The sequence below is a fragment of the Piliocolobus tephrosceles genome, chromosome 1 (assembly GCF_002776525.5).
Source record: "Piliocolobus tephrosceles isolate RC106 chromosome 1, ASM277652v3, whole genome shotgun sequence".
NCBI classification, from domain to species: Eukaryota; Metazoa; Chordata; class Mammalia; order Primates; family Cercopithecidae; genus Piliocolobus; species Piliocolobus tephrosceles.
Window position 1 is genome coordinate 76,005,744 of NC_045434.1, and position 16,426 is coordinate 76,022,169.

General features: G+C 36.4%; 1 protein-coding gene across 2 annotated transcripts in view; it reads left to right on the plus strand.

Annotated features, from left to right (window-relative positions):
- The first annotated feature begins 4,319 nt into the window (after positions 1-4,319).
- LYPLAL1 (lysophospholipase like 1) overlaps positions 4,320-16,426 on the plus strand; it is a 39,141-nt gene continuing 27,034 nt past the window's right edge. The window contains exons 1-2 of one of the 2 annotated variants that reach the window (XM_031935844.1): positions 4,320-4,457; positions 9,682-9,781. In XM_031935844.1, coding sequence (XP_031791704.1) covers positions 4,367-4,457; positions 9,682-9,781 — 191 coding nt within the window. In that variant the 5' untranslated portion in view covers positions 4,320-4,366. Of the gene's footprint in view, positions 4,803-9,681; positions 9,782-16,426 lie in introns of both variants that reach the window. The other variant, XM_031935845.1, reaches the window with a different exon arrangement.

Here is a 16,426-nt window from a genome sequence, read left to right on the forward strand (position 1 = left end):
CTAAAATTTATAATCTCATTTTTAAAAAGTATAGTTTTGCTGTTTTGTAAGAATTCAAGACCCTGAAGTTTTTTTCTAGTTTTTCTTTCATGAATGGACAGGGGGAGTTTATAAAAAATCGTTATGTTAATCTATGAAAAAATGTTAAATTACCTAAAGCTGGAGCATTTTGTGCAATGTGTATGTATTGTTTATATATATGTGTTTCTCTCTCTGTCTCTGAATGATGCAACAGATGAAAACTAACCAATAGAGAGGATATTGTTTGATGCTTAAGAATGAGCCAAACAACAAATGGGTAACTGTATACTGTCTGCATGACTAATGCAACTTCATTTAACTGTTATCATTTGAAAACACCAAGTATACTAATCTTGTTCGTTGTTTTTGTTTTTTTTTTTTTTTTTTTTTTTTGAGACAGAGTCTTGCTCTGTCACCCAGGCTAGAGTTCAGTGGTGAGATCTTGGCTCACTGCAACCTCTGCCTCGGGGTTCAATCAATGTTTGTGTCTCAGCCACCCGAGTAGCTGGGATTACAGGCATGCGCCACAATGTCTGGCTACTTTTTTTGTATTTTTAGTATAGATAGGTTGTCGCCATGTTGCCCAGTCTGGTCTCAAACTCCTGGCCTGAAGTGAACCGCCTGCCTTGGCCTCCCAAAGTGCTGGGATTACAGTGAGTCACTGCACTCAGGCAAAATATACCAATCTTAACGGCTGAACTTTCAATTGTTTTTCTGTTTTGAAAACCAAGTCTGTTGGCCGGGCGCGGTGGCTCAAGCCTGTAATCCCAGCACTTTGGGAGGCCGAGACGGGCAGATCACGAGGTCAGGAGATCGAGACTATCCTGGCTAAGATGGTGAAACCCCGTCTCTACTAAAAAATACAAAAAACTAGCTGGGCGAGGTGGCGGGCGCCTGTAGTCCCAGCTACAGGGGAGGCTGAGGCAGGAGAATGGCGTGAACCCGGGAGGCGGAGCTTGCAGTGAGCTGAGATCTGGCCACTGCACTCCAGCCCGGGTGACAGACCGAGACTCCGTCTCAAAAAAAAAAAAAGAAAAGAAAACCAAGTGTGGCCTAAAGCATTCCTCAAAACACTGAAGAACAGTAAACTAAACTCTGACTTTGCCATTTATATCGTTAGATCCTAATAGATATTGAAATCCTGCAAAATAGGAGACTTTTTTATTTTTCTTTTGTTTTATTTCATTTACTCGCTTTTTTTTTTTTTTTTTTTTTTTTTTTGACAAGCGTATTGCTCTGTTACCCAGGCTAGAGTGTAGTGGCACGATCTTGGCTCACTGCAAGCTCCACTTCCTGGGTTCACACCATTCTCCTGCCTCAGCCTCCCGAGTAGCTGGGACTACAGGCACCTACCACCATGCCTGGATCATTTTTTTGTATTTTTTTAGCGGAGACGGGGTTTCACCGTATTAGCCAGGATGGTCTCGATCTCCTGACCAAGTGATCTGCCCGCCTTGGCCTCCCAAAGTGTTGGGATTACAGGCGTGAGCCACCGCGCCCCAGCCTACTTGCTTTTTTAAGTTTAGAACTGAAATTACCAAAAGGAAGTGCATATAGGTTGGCAGAAAGCAAATGAGTAGCAACAAAAAATAATTAGGAGCTATACAAAGAGTAAAAGAATGCATGAATAGGAATCTTCCAGTGACAATATTCCCCCACCTTCAATAGGGCCAAAGATCCACCACAAAAGAAGCGAATAGTCATCCTGAAACTTAATTACATTTCAAAGTAGTATAGTAACATGAAAGGAACAAAACATTTTTGTTCAACAGTTTGCCTACCAGATGGGATCTCTAAATATAGTAATGTAAAACCTTTACTTGTCCTATACACAAATAAAGATAAAAGGCATAGCAACAATAGCTAAGCATTTAAATCACTGGAAATAAAATAGCACTTGAGTTAAGTTTGGAAGAATCTGGCTCATTCTAATAATGAATCTGGGAAGGCTGGAGTTCTCGGTGAAATTTAGAATACAGAAGGTTGCTTCTGATATCTACCACCTGCTTATCTACCTGTTTAAACTGGTAGAATAGTTGGAAGAACAAATCAGGAACTAATAGCAGGAGACTTGGGAAAAACTAAAGAAAAACAGGAACACCTAACAGAGATTCTAAAGGCCCACAATACAAATTCCAGACTTTTGTTTTTGAAATAAGAGTTGGGACATACCCTTGCTTTATTTCTGTGCACTCATGTGTAAATGTGGGTAATAGTTAAGAACCTATGCTCTGGAGTCAAGTCCAGCATGTGAATCCAGGTTCTACAATTGACTGGCACTACGACTTTGAGCCAGGTTTCTCACCTCTTTGAGCCTCGTTGACAAAAGCAGATAGTGATAGCATTGAGTTTTATTGGAATTAATTTATGACAGTTTTTGGCACCTACTGAATCCCATGAATATTAGTTGCTTATTATTATTAATCATTACTCTTAATTATATTCTGATTTTTTGCTGTCTCAAAAGCATGGGGTGGTGTACAGTAAGATTTTCTGGTAGTAAATGGAGTTCTAAGAGTAGAACTCAAAGCCTTCCCTGGCAGATTTCCAAGTGGTCTTTCCTAGTAACACTGCCCTCTTCTCACCTGGCTAGGGAAGGTTATCTAGAACTTATATGGGGAAGGCAGGTCAAAAGACAGAGGCATTTTTTAAGAATTGACTATCAGAGCTCAGCCTACCCTCATTTGTCCTTCTTAGGGATTTCACTTATACAACTCTCAGCTGCAGATCTACGGGCTTTGGAGAAATGACTCAGAATTTCTTTTCGATCTGGTTAACTAATGGCATTTAGGACCATTCTGGTTGACGGCACTGGTATTAATACACCACCATGATAGCTTAGAGCTGATTTTGGCAACTGATGTTTGATAGTAAACAGTTTAGTTACCTGGAAGCAGGGTGATTACATTACCTGGAACAAATAAAAGGTAAGTCATAGTTGCTTAAATGTGATGCAGACTATAATGAATGGAAGGCCAGTGTTTAATGGCACTTAAGCTTCTACTGGGTTATTTTGTTGAACTTTACATGAGGAAAGAGCAACCTGCTGGGACCACTGCCTTCAGTATTAAAAGATACCTATGTTTTGGCTTTCATAGAGGAAATAATTCCATTTTTTAGTATTGTTTAAATTGTGGTAAAATACATATAAAATTTACTAAGTGTACAGTTCACTGGCACTTATTAACAATGTTGTACAACCATCATCACTGTCCATTTCTAAAAATGTTTCACTATCTAAGCAGAAACTCTGTACTCATTAAACAACAACCTCCCAACACCCCCCTTCCCTTAGCCTCTGGTAATCTCTATTCTACTTTGTCTCTATGCATTTGCCAATTCTAGATATCTCATGTAAGTGCAATCATACAAGTATTTGTCCTTTTGTGTCTGGCTTATTTCACTTGGCATAATGTTTTCAAGGTTCATCTATGTTGTGCCATGTATCCGAATCGCATTCTTTTCACAGGCTGAATAATATTCCATTCCAATATGTACATAGCACATTTTCTTTATCTCTCCATCTGTAGATGAACATTTGAGTTGTTTCCACCTTTTGGTACTTGTGAATAATGCTGCTATAGAACACTGAAGTACAAGTATTTGAGTTCCTGCTTTCATCTCTTTTGGGCATAAACCTAGGAGTGCAACTGCTGGATCATATGTTAAGTCAATGTTTAACTTGTTGGGGAACCACCAAATTATTTCTATTGCTGCAACATCATTTTACATTCCCATCAGCTATGCACAAGGTTTCTAATTTCTACACATCTTCACCAATACTTATTTTCTGTTTTTTTTTACTCAAAAAATAGAGCCATTCTAATGGGTATATAAGGTAGAATCTCATTAGATTTGCTTTGTAAACTATTTATTAAAAATAAGACACATGAAGAGAAGTTATTCTTATATGCTTCCCTTACCCTGTGTATCAACAGCTGCAAACATCCTGTGCGAGTCCCAAAGTGAAAGGTAAAATATCGCTCTATTACATTTTAAACATAATAACACTAATAATTTCTCCAAATAAGGTAATCTTGAGTTTTGGGATTGCATTTAAAATTCCTAGAGCAAATGCTCAGGGCATAAACATATCCATTAGTCATTATAGAGGTCCATACGAGGCTGACACACGTAGGATACAATTATTAGCAAAACTAAACTCAGTACACTTACAACTGCCTCAAACTTGACCCCAAAGTATCGAAAGCTCCTCGGAGAGCGGGCCAGCCGCAGTGCGCATGCGCACTCCCGGGCGTGCCCCCGCCCGTGCCTGCGTATTTGCGTGCGCGGCCCCGCTCGGCAACGCAGGGGCGGAGCCGCATGACTGGCAGTGGTATCAGCTATGGCGGCTACGTCGGGGTCAGTTCTGCAGCGCTGTATCGTGTCGCCGGCTGGGAGGCATAGCGCCTCTCTGATCTTCCTACATGGCTCAGGTGGATTTCAATTTTACGTCCTGGTTTTCTACAGCTCGGGAAACAACTTCCCCTCGGTTACCCCAGTATTGCCCAAGTGGAGGTGTCGCCGGGCCCAAATAGGGCCCAGTGGGTGGCTCCCCCGTCGCCAGCCCCTACTGTGGATGCACGGGCAGCGCCACCTGCCCCCAGCCGCTCTCCTTAATCTTCCTCTTTCTATCGGGCGGTCACTGGCCCACCACCCTCGCTTTGGGGCCTTGTGTCCCGCCGCTCAGCCGGCTCTCCATCCACACAACATTGTCTCCAGTGCAACCTTTACCACCTCCCCATTCCTCGCCCCAAGTTTAAACAGAGCAAGTTAGTAAGGTAAGTATTCTGCTAGAGGGAAATTATTTAGTATTTTTCATAATCAGCTACTAGAGATTTTTCAATCGTAATTGCCCATTGCTTTCTCCAGGCTCCCATACTAATGTAGACAATTGAGATTCACAGTTAATCTTAGATACTGTTTACAGAGTATCTCTTTCCTGTAACCCACTGTGCCATGGTTGGAGTGTTTTCTCTCCCTTTCCTTTTTCCTGCTTCTCTTTCCTTCCTTCCCCTTTCCCGCCTGTGTCATTAAACTTCCAAGATAGACTACAGGGGCAGGAGCCCCAGGGGCAGGTATCTTCCACTGCTTACCCTTAGTAACGTGTACTTAATGCTGTATCGTTTCTTAACACTCATCTGTAATCACTTTTGTCAGTCTTCTTCACTGGATTGTGAGCTTCCCATTGGATTGTGAGAGTAAGGGCCCTTGTGTCAATCTTTGCTCCCCCAGTGCTTGGCCCAGGGTAAGCTCTCGGGAAATGTTTTTTTAAAGAAATGAGATGCAGCCGGTGTCCTCAGGGGGCCTACCTAAAGTTAAAAACAAAAACAATCCAATTAGTTTGAGTCAGCAGTGCATGGAAGATCACAAGACGGTGCGTGGTTTCCTGCCAAGTGAATTGTAAGAGAAAAAAATGTGGTTAGGCATTATTAAGGCATTTGGAAGATGAAAAGCTTGTCAGACTTTTCGAAGAAAGTGGTCTTTGAGCTGAGACGGATAGGCTTAAAAGGGACTGTGATTGGAAGGGAATTGGAAAGGTACTGGGCAGAGACCTGGAAAAGGGCAATTGTGGGACGTATTCTCTTTATTTTGAAAATGAGGCCAGACAGGTTCAGCAGCTTGGCCAAGGTCTCTTAACTGTTACTGTGAGTAGTGGCGGATTTGGGATTAGAACCCAAAGCTCTCTGACCTCGAACTCAGGGCTTTGGTGGGGTAAGGTGAAAAAGCTTGAACTAGGATGGATTGTTTTGGAGATAGGGAAGAAGAGGGCCAATAGTGTTTAAAGGGAAAGACTTGGCATATATTTAGAAGGTGAAGTGTGCAAGATGACAGCGGTACTTAATAACTAGGAGACTGGTGGTACTATTTAGGGCTCCAAGAGTGTTCATTCATAAGTACCCAGAAATTCCCCAACACTGTACCCTTTCTCATAATCAATTCTCATTATATTTAGGAAGAACTCCTAGACTATGTTCTTTTTTCCCCTGGACCTCTTTGCTTAAAGTAACTATCCTTTTTTTAAAATTTCAGATTACATTTTTATAACCTGTAATGATATGTCTCTAAAATTCAGTCATGTATGTATGTATTTTTTCCTTTGCACTTTCAACCAAGAATTTATGCAAAGAATTCTGCCAAGTATGCGAGTATAATGTGATTCCTATATGTTTAAATATCCATTGAAGTAAATAAAACCTTATTGGGAGTAGGTCTTTATCATCTTTATCGTTAGGAGTAGGTCTTTATCATCCAGTAGGTCTTTAGCAGCTAGTGATTTTACATTACACTTTAATATATGCGGTTATGTTATAGGAGATGTTTGGTTTCTGCTTAATTAGAATATGGGCAAAGCAATTCTAACAGTTTAATCACATTCAGTTTTACCATACTGTTAACCAGTTTTAACAGTTTTATTATGGAATAAGGTACTAGCTTTTTAAAAAGTGGACATTGTGAATGCATAGATGTTGTTTTGCAGCTTCATTCTTACTCTTCAAGGCTGAAAAAATGTTATTAAAGACGTATTTTGTTTTTTCAAATAAAAAACCTTAAAAGCTTGAGGTTTTCTTCTAGGAGATAGCAGCCATAGAAGAACATATGGGAGTGTAAATTATATATAGCCAACTTAATTTGAGCCTTTTCTATTAATAAAGTACTAAAGACGGACCTTCTTTTAAGATGATGAAAATAAATGATAGGTTAATTAGTTTTGTTCAGTCTCTCAGATCAGATTAATTCACTCTTATTTGCTCCCATAGGACACTGGTTCGTCTTCCAGTAGTAGTCATCATACTTGTAATTATGTAACGTAATGTCTGTATTCCACACGAAGCTATTAGGTGCACAAAGCACAAACCATGTGTCTTGTTTATGGCTTTCTTCTTGTGTAGTAAGGCTCAGCAAGTTGACTGAGTAGCTTCTTGGTAAAGTCACCAGTAAGCTCAAGCTCTGTGTCGCTCAATGTAATGGACATTTTCAGTCTTCCTCTTATGTGAACTGTCATCCACATTCAGCTTTCTTCTCAAAAAACTCTCCTGGTTCTTTTTCTGTCTTGATTTGCTCCTTCTGGTTTCTTCTACAGACTCATCCTCCTCTACCTTGGCATTAATGATGGGGTTTCTCTAAATTTGGTTCAAGGTCTTTTCACGCTACATTTTTCTCCCTAGGCTAATCACAGAAGTCTCCTAGAGATACCCATTTGTGTCGCCGGTGTATAGGTAAAAATAGAATGTTTGAATTTCTGTGGAGATTCAGAGATTCTATTTTTGAGCTCTAGACAAGTTTATCTAACTGCCTGATACATTCATTCATGAATCCATTCATTCAAGAAATATATCACAGCCTCCATGAGTAAGGCACTGTTCTGTGCTCTGATCATATAGCAATGAACAAAACAAATCACTGCTCTCATGGAGCTTATGTTCTAATGAAATAAATAAATACTATAGTAGAAGGTAGTAAGTTTTATGGAAGCAAAGAAAGCAGGATAAGGGAATGCTTCCTTGGATGAGGAGTTGGAACAGTGTTACAATTTTAAATAAAGTAGTCAGGATATGCCTCACTGCAAAGATGACAGAAGATGAAACTTTACAGCTAGACTTAGGTGATGAGAATAATGTAGATATTGGGTTAGACTGTTCAGACAAAGGAAAAGCCAAGTCGGAGGTCCCAGGGTAGGTTCCTTGACATGTTCAAGGAACAGCAGTAAGGCTAGTGTGCCTGGAGTGAGAAGAATAGGAAGGGATATCCAAGAGGGTACTGGCATCCAGGTAGTGTAGGGCAGGGGTTGGCAAACTGTCAGTAAAAAGTCAGGTAAGCATTTTAGCTTTTGTGGGCCATGTAAGGTCTCTTCCCCATATTTTTCCCTTCTCTTTCTTTTTAAGAAAGGACTTTTTAATAATGTGAAACTCATTCTTAGCTTATCCTCCTTAAGGACCCTAGGCTGGATTTTTGTCCTCCCCTCTACCTGTCCATAGTTGCTCAATCAACCCATGGTGTTAGACCTTGTATGCATTACAAAGAGGCACCTCACACTCAACCTGTGTATGCCTGTTGCTTATGTTTCCCGCCTAGGCAGGTGTCTAGTATTATTGTTCACCCAGTTACTCTGGTCAAAAGCCTGTCAGTCATCCATGAAACCTTTCACTATTGACCCTTCATAACAAATCCGTTGCCAATCTCTATTAATTTTACCACCTAAATTTCTCTAGTATCTGTTTCTGTCTACATCATCACCCTAGTCTAAGCATGAACAATAGTTTCCTAACTGATCTCTGTACATCTACTTTTGCTCTCTTTCAATTCTGTCTTGACACATTTTCCAGATTGATCCTTTAGAATCATGCCAACCTTTCTGCCAGAAATATTCATGGCTTCTCCATGAACAGATTTGTCAGGTTCCTACGGTTTCTCTGGTCTCATTTTATAGACACTGCTCTTCGTTTCATTCTCTGCTTTTCAGTTCTTACATGTCTTACTGCTCCCTCTTGTCCAGAATCTTGGCACCTGCCCTTTGCTTGGCCTGGGATACTTTTTGCTTCTGCCCTGCACTTCTCACCATCCTGTAGACTTTAGTTCAAACCATTTAGCAACTATCTTTGGATACCTAGTTTTTGTCAGTCCTGTTCTAGGCACTATGTGAACAAATAACTCAGATAAAATAGATAATAAACTTCATCTTGCATAGTTTATAGGCTAGTGCATTTATCCTTGAACTCCATAAGCCAGTCAATTATGAATATAATAAATTCTTGCAGCAGCAAGTGTCTCATCTTTGAAGCAGTTACATTTGCCTTTCACATTTATTTGTGTGATTTTTTGACTAATTTCTGTTTTTCGCAATATGCTACAGACTCCATAAGAATATGGACTCGATTACTCCCTTACCCCGCCATCGTTGCCTCTCTAGAGGTGAACACAGTGTTTGACACATTAATAGGGATTCAATAGACAGTTTTTGAACTGACACCTTAATGAGTTAATTGATGAAAAAATTAAAGTAGTGACCTCTTAATTTCCTCCTCAGGACTCCATAAGATGAAGTTCTATTTCCTTCCATTTTTTGTGTAAATACATATATATTAATATTTGTATGATTTTTTTATTATCAGCTTTGGAGTAGGTAATCATTCTTTTGGATCATGTAAACATGTTGTCAAAATTAAATTATGATTTCTTCAAGTTAAAATGATATTGAGTATACCTTTTGGACTTTTTTTAAACCAAGAAAATTATATTAGGTTCTTCTAACTGCAGAAGTTTAACAATCACTTTAGGAATTTGTTACTATTAAGAATAAGATAAATGTCTTAAAAATCACATATAAATACAGAAATAATTCTTTTTTTAGAAAAATCTATTTATTTATTCCTGTAATACCCACTAAACAATTAGGAAACTTAAAACTTAAGCTTAAACAAGATCTTCAGAGTAATCAATGGTGAAGCCAGGAGTAAAATAATCAAAATTATTGCCAGTTACTGAGACCTGGTTAGTTAATTCATATTAATAAGTCAATTTCTATACAGTTATTATTATGTATGTAGGTTTTTTAAATCCCTTATTCCATCCTCTGTGTGACATAAAAGTTTTAGACTGCTTTGAAATGCATTGTATTACTAAAATATTTATTTTAATCTTGATTTTGTGATTCATCAGGTGATTCTGGACAAAGATTAAGAATGTGGATCAAGCAGGTTTTAAATCAAGATTTAACATTCCAACACATAAAAATTATTTATCCAACAGCTCCTCCCAGGTATGTAGTAATTTATCTCACTTGTCAATGTAACTCTGTGGCATAAAATATATGTAAAGAGATGTGCCAGCTAGGAGTTCTTTAAGCTTGATTTTGTATTTAAGATACATTAAATTAGAGTACTTTGTCCCCAGAATGTATCCTTTATTGCAGTGACACTGTTGGACCAAGTTTTGTCAGGTGAGTAATTTATTCCCTCTCTGTAAAGCATTCCCTAAAGCTCTGAATTTAAACTGTGTCCCAAGCATGGCTTATGTAACTCTGCTTCCTCTTGCCCTGCAGATTGCTCAACTTTCATACTTTCTTCTTCCCTACATTCACCCCAAAAGGAAACTTAATAACTCCAACAAGTATAATCTTTCTAATAATTTAGTTAAGCCAGAGTTCATAATCTCTGGAAAAGGGTTTTATGGCATTCTTTCCACATTTAAAAGGATTATTAAGAAACAATGTTATGCTTTTTTAATCAGTAAACCAGAATAGGAAGATGGAATTGACTACTTAATAAATATTTAGGTTATATAACCTGTAGGTGTATGCAACAAAATTCACAGTAATAAAACTGCTATAGTTTTGAGGTCAAACTGCTCTTTGTAAATATTAAATTAACATCTGCATAGTCTTTTATTTGGAACACATGCCGTAAATCAAGTATTGGGGATTTTTTTTTGGTTAAGTGAAATGATATGTGGAGCTACGCCCCAATCTGATTTCTCATAATCTGTTCTTGAATTTTTTTTTCTTTTTCTTTTTCTGAGACAGAGTCTCGCTCTGTTGCCCAGGCTGGAGTGCAGTGGTGCAGTCGTGGCCCACTGCAGCCTTTGCCTCCCGAATTCGAAGGATTCTTCTGCCTCAGCCTCCTGAGTAGCTGAGAATACAGGCGTGTGACACCATGCCCAGCTAATTTTAAAGACAAGGTTTTGCCATGTTGGCTAGGCTGGTCTGGAACTCTTGACCTGAGGTGATCCACTCACCTCGGCCTCCCAAAAAGTGCTGGTATAACAGACATGAGCCACTGCGCCCAGCCTGTTCTTGATTTTTTCTTATCAGGCATACTATGCTAATGCCTTGCTTTATATTTCCGTTAACTTAGTATTAAAGAGAAATAAAACCAGAACTTCAAGGACGTTTTTATATGTACTAATAAGAATTTTCTTACTTTAATTGATAGAATTGAAAAAGAGAGAACAAAATGATAATGTAAGACTGAAGACTCAAAGGAGTTATTATTTAAATGTAATTTTAGTAGAGTTCAAAAGTTTGGTAATGTAGTTGAAAGACCCAGTCACCAATGGTTATTTTTGTGCTCTAAATTGCATGTCTTTGAAAATGTCAAAAGAGCTTTTTGTTACTGATTTTTAGGGTAGTTGAGTTGGAAGGAAGAAACATAGTGGTATTTCTACAGAGAGGAAAGAAGTTCATTTCTGCCTAAATATAAATACAATTATCTGATTAATCATAAGACCATTGAAAACCTTATTCTAGGAATTAATGTTTTTTATCTTAAGAATTTCATGCCATTACCAATTGTGATAGGAATTCTAGACAGTATTTCTCAAACTTTAGGCCGGAGATATTTCAGAAAATCCAGAAATCTCCATGTGCACTAAGCATTATTTGTGGTTGCTGTTGTGATTTAGTAAAATATGAAGTCATTGGACTAGCCAGCTTCATAGTAACTTTTTGTTATACAGTTTTATAATCAATAGCTATTTGGACAGATCATCAAACATTTTAGACCATATTCACCAATAGAAGTGTAATATGAGCTACAAATAAATTAAAATTTTCTTGATACCACATTATAAAAAGGAAGAAATATGTAAAATTTTAATAATACATTTTATTTAACCCAGTATATTCAAAATATTCAGCATGTAATTGGTATAAAATTATTAGTGATATTTTATATTTTTCACACTAAGTTTTCAAAAATTGGCATATGTTTTACATATACTACATATCTTACTTCTGATGCTAGCTAATTACACTTAAGTTAAATAATAGTAAAAATTAAGTTCCTTAAGTTGCACTGGCTACATTTACGTGCTTCATAACCTTATGTGGTGGGGGCTGCCATTTTCTACAGCTTAGTGTTAGACCTTAAAGAGGAGTTCCCATATACAATATATTCGGAGCCACTGTTCTAGATTAAGTCATCATTTTTACTTATGCATACAATACTTATTGGTTTGCTCAAGTTTTCACTTATTAGTAGTGAAACATAGAAGATTTCCACCATATTACTTTAAATATTAAATTATTTAATTGCAATAGAAAATGAAGCTGGCATAAACAAAGTTGAGAACAAACATAGTTGACTCTTGGTAAGCATAAAAAACATAAGGCTCAATTTGTGGGAGTGAAAGTGTGAGGGTGTGCAAGAATGAAGCCTCTTGATCTGGACCATTTGGTCTTCCGTGCGCATTAGATATAGGAACACATGGGTTTGGTTAATACTGTAAGGCAGTTCAATGGAGGTCAGTTAAGAGAGATATCATACTTAGTATATTACAATTAGCTGATTTTTTCCTACCTTGTGCTAGACTAATTTTCTAGAACAGTTTATATGATACTTACTTCTGTATTCCTACAGACACTGAACGATACAGTATCTCTAAGCACTTAGCATAGAACCTGACAAATAGATGTTTAGTGAATATCAAATAAATATCTTGCAATATTTGCTTGTTATAATTTAAAATAGTGTAATAGGAATGAGTAATTGTGGGTATATATAATACTAATATTTTAATTGTATAATAGTTTATGCCTATGTGAGGTTTTAAAAAGCATATTTTGTTGTGGTAAAAAATCTAAGAATTGTTGTTCATAAGGGGTTGCAGTTACTTGTCCTAGGGCGTGACCCAGTAATAGGTTAATTGAGTGAGCACAAGATTATGGGCCACTTTTAACTAATGAGTCTCAAATTGAGGAGCACTGCGGTGTCATTAAGTCTACAGCTTTTAACTGGTTTCCACACTTCAGAATGCTGTTTGATAGTATTTTATTAGAATGCTCTGGCATTCATGGTGTACTTTGCTGTTTTAAGACTTCTAACTGATGTTCCTAACACATGACCCTGTTTAGGCAAGCAGTTTGGGCATAGATTTATTGTCCTTGCTTTTGTAGCATAATATGGCTTCATTTGGGGTTGTAAGGATAATTGCTACCTTCCATCTATTATGGCAGTGTTTCTTGTGCTGCTAATAAGAGAGACTCTGGTGTCATCTACCTTGCTTGCTACCTTTCCGATGACATCTAAAGGAGGCATGTGATAGATAGGTGCCTTCCTTAACTCTCACTTTTTTTAATGTGATTGGTTCAGGATAAAAATGAATTTTAACAACCTTTTTAAAAATTTATCAAGATTTCACGCTTTAACATTTTGCTACATCTTTCCAATATTGTCCACATTTCTGGTATTTATTCTTTCTCCTGTTTTTTTTCTTTTACCACTTGTAAACCTGTAAGTTTTTCTCTGCTACAGATATTTCATGGACTATGTTATTCCTGTAGGGTATACTGAAGATATTACTTTGTTTGTAAAATCATTCAATTGATGGCATGTAAATGATATTCAGGGTTTACCTGCCTGTTAGTTGGCCAGTTTTGTCCTAGAATGTATCTAGTCTCCCGTTACATGGAAATGATGCTTACTATTATGTGGCTTTACCCAAGCTAGTATTTATAGAAATGAGTGAAAATGAAACGTATAAAAGCAGGTTAAGTTTTATTAACTTTGGTACACAATGCCAAACCTATTTCCAGAGAGACTGTAACAGTTGACAGCCTCGCCAGCAGTATTCAATATTCCCATTTATCTCACATCCTCCTGAATACTTTCCATTGTCTTTTTAATTTTAGCCAAACCAGTAGATGTGTAATGGTATCTTATTGTGCTTCTAATTAATATTTCTTTAATGCTAATGATGTTCCACACTGTTTCATATGCTTATTGAGCATTTAAATATCCTCAAAAGAAATGCCCACTCAGATTATTTGCCCATTCTTTTTATTTGGTCATCTTTTTCTATTGATTTGTTGGAGCTCTATAGTTTTTTGGCTACAGTTTATTATTGTTGTTGGATATATGAATACAAATACCTTCTCTTTCTGGTTTGCATTTTCGCGTTCTTAATGACATCTTGTGGACATAAGTTCTAACATGTTTCTTTAAAATTACAGTGAAATACAAAAATTGTATGTGCATAGTTAATTTTGATAAATTATAGTACAGAGAATTTTGGTAACTTTATGCACCTATTTACCTCAATTAAGTTGGAGAATATTCTCATCACCGCAGAAAGTTTCCTCGTGCTTCTTTCAAGTCGATTCCCATCTCATATATTATTGTTTGGATACCTATTACTATAGCATAGTTTGGCTTGTTCTTGAATTTCAGTTAAATTGAGTCATTTAGTGAAATGATTTAATGTAATCTTGTGTCTGGTTTCTTTTATTCAACTTGGTATTTTTGGAGTTCATCTATATTTGTGATGTGTATATCAATAGTTCAATTTTTAAAATTCTAAGTAGGTATTGTATAAATATACCACAATTTCTTTATTTTTCTACTGTTGTTGCACATTTGGAGAACTAATGAATAATGCTACCATAAATATTCTTGTTACAAGTCTCTTTTTGTGAGCATAATTTGAATTCTTATCTAGACTCTATTCCATTGGTCTGTTGGTCTAATCTTATAGTAGTACAATATTGTTTTAATTATCACAGCTGTATAGAAAATTTTGAAACCAAGTGGTATAAATTTTGCTCATTCTATGTTACTTGCATTTACGTGTAAATTTTAGAACCTGCTCTTCAGTTTTACAAAACACCTGTTTGGATTTTGATTGAAATTGCATGGAATCTAGTTTGATTTAGAGAAAATAGATGCCTTCTAATTGTCTCACCATTTATTTAGGTCTTTATTAATTTCTCTCAGAAGTGATTTGGAGTTTTTAGTGTAGAAGTCTTTTGTTACATTTATTTAGAAGTATTTTGTTTCTTCATGTTACTGTAAATGGAATTTTAAAAAATTTAATTTTTAAATTGTTGCTAGTACAGAGAAATAAATTTACTTTTTGATTTTGTCCTGTGTCCTCCTATCTTTCTAAATTCACTTATTTTTAGTACTTATTTAGTATATTCCTTATGAATTTTCTGTATGCATTTTATTTCATTGTCTTGCTTTTTTGAACTTTTTTGAACTTCCAGTACCATGTTAAATAGAAGTGAGTACTTCATTCCTGTGTAATCTTAGAGGGGAAGTGTTCAGTATTTCACTGTTAAGTGTGATGTTAGTTCTAGGGTTTTTTTTTTTTTGTATTTTTGCCTTTTTTTTAATATCGAGTACATTTCTTTGCCTAATTAGCTGAGAGGTTTCTTTGTGAATTTATCAAATGCTTTTCTGTGTCCTTTGAAATAGTCATGGTTTTTATCTTTCATTTTGTTAACGCAGTGAATTACGTTAATGGATTTCCAAGTCTTAAACCAACCTTACATTCCTGAGATACACCCTTTTGTAATGTATTATCCTTTTTATATGTATCTAAATTCGTTTTGCTAATACTTTGGTAAAGAATTTTATGTCTGTGTTCATGAGGAATATTGTTCTGTGATTTTCTTTAATGCCTTTGAAAAACTTTATCATCAGGATTATGCTAGTCTCTTAAAAGCATTGGGAAGGATTCCCTTCTCTGTGTATGAGTTTATGTTATTTCTTCCTTAAATGTTTGATAAAATTCACTAGTGAAATTACCTGAACCTGAGATTTCCTTGTATGAAGGTTTTGGTAATGAATTCAATTTCTTTCATGAAACCAAGATATTCAGATTTTATATTTATTTTTATGCCAGTTTTGATAATGTGTGTTTCTTATGAAATTTGTATCTTTTTTCTGATTTGTCAAATTTATTGACACAAAGATGTTCATGATATTTCCTTTAAATGCTTTTATGATTTGTTGTTGATACATTTTATTTCATTACTGGTAATAATTTGTATATTTTCTCTTTTTTTTCATGGTTCATCTTACCAAGAGGTTACCAATTTTATTAAGCTTTTATAGAACCAACTTTGGCTTTCTTATTTTCTCTCTTAATTGCTTTCTATTTCATTTATATCTATTCTTATATTTCTTATTTTCTTCTATTTACATTAAATCTGTACATTTCTCACTAATATTACTTTAGCTAAGTTCCACTAATTTTTTCTCTCTCTTTTTATTTGTGTTGAAATGTTTTCAAATCTTCATGGTCCCATTGCTGTACTTATATAACAGACCACCCCAAATAATAATAGTTTTGTTACGTTCACAAATTTTGTGGGCTAAGAATTCAGAAGGGGGCCAGTGGTTGTGACTTGATCTGGGGCCTCTCCTATGGGGAAACTTGAAGACTGGTGATGACTCGTCATGTGATTGCTAGGAACTGGAATCATCTGAAGGCTCACTCACATATATGGCATAATGCTGGATATATGGCATAAAGACCTTCGTTTGGTCTTATTACTTTAACACCTATGTGAGACCTCACCATGTAGTATCTTGGGCTTCCTGGCAGCATGGAGGCTGGATTCCAAGAGCAAGTGTCTAAAGAGAACCAGACCTATAGACCTAGTGTTAGCAATAACATAGTACTC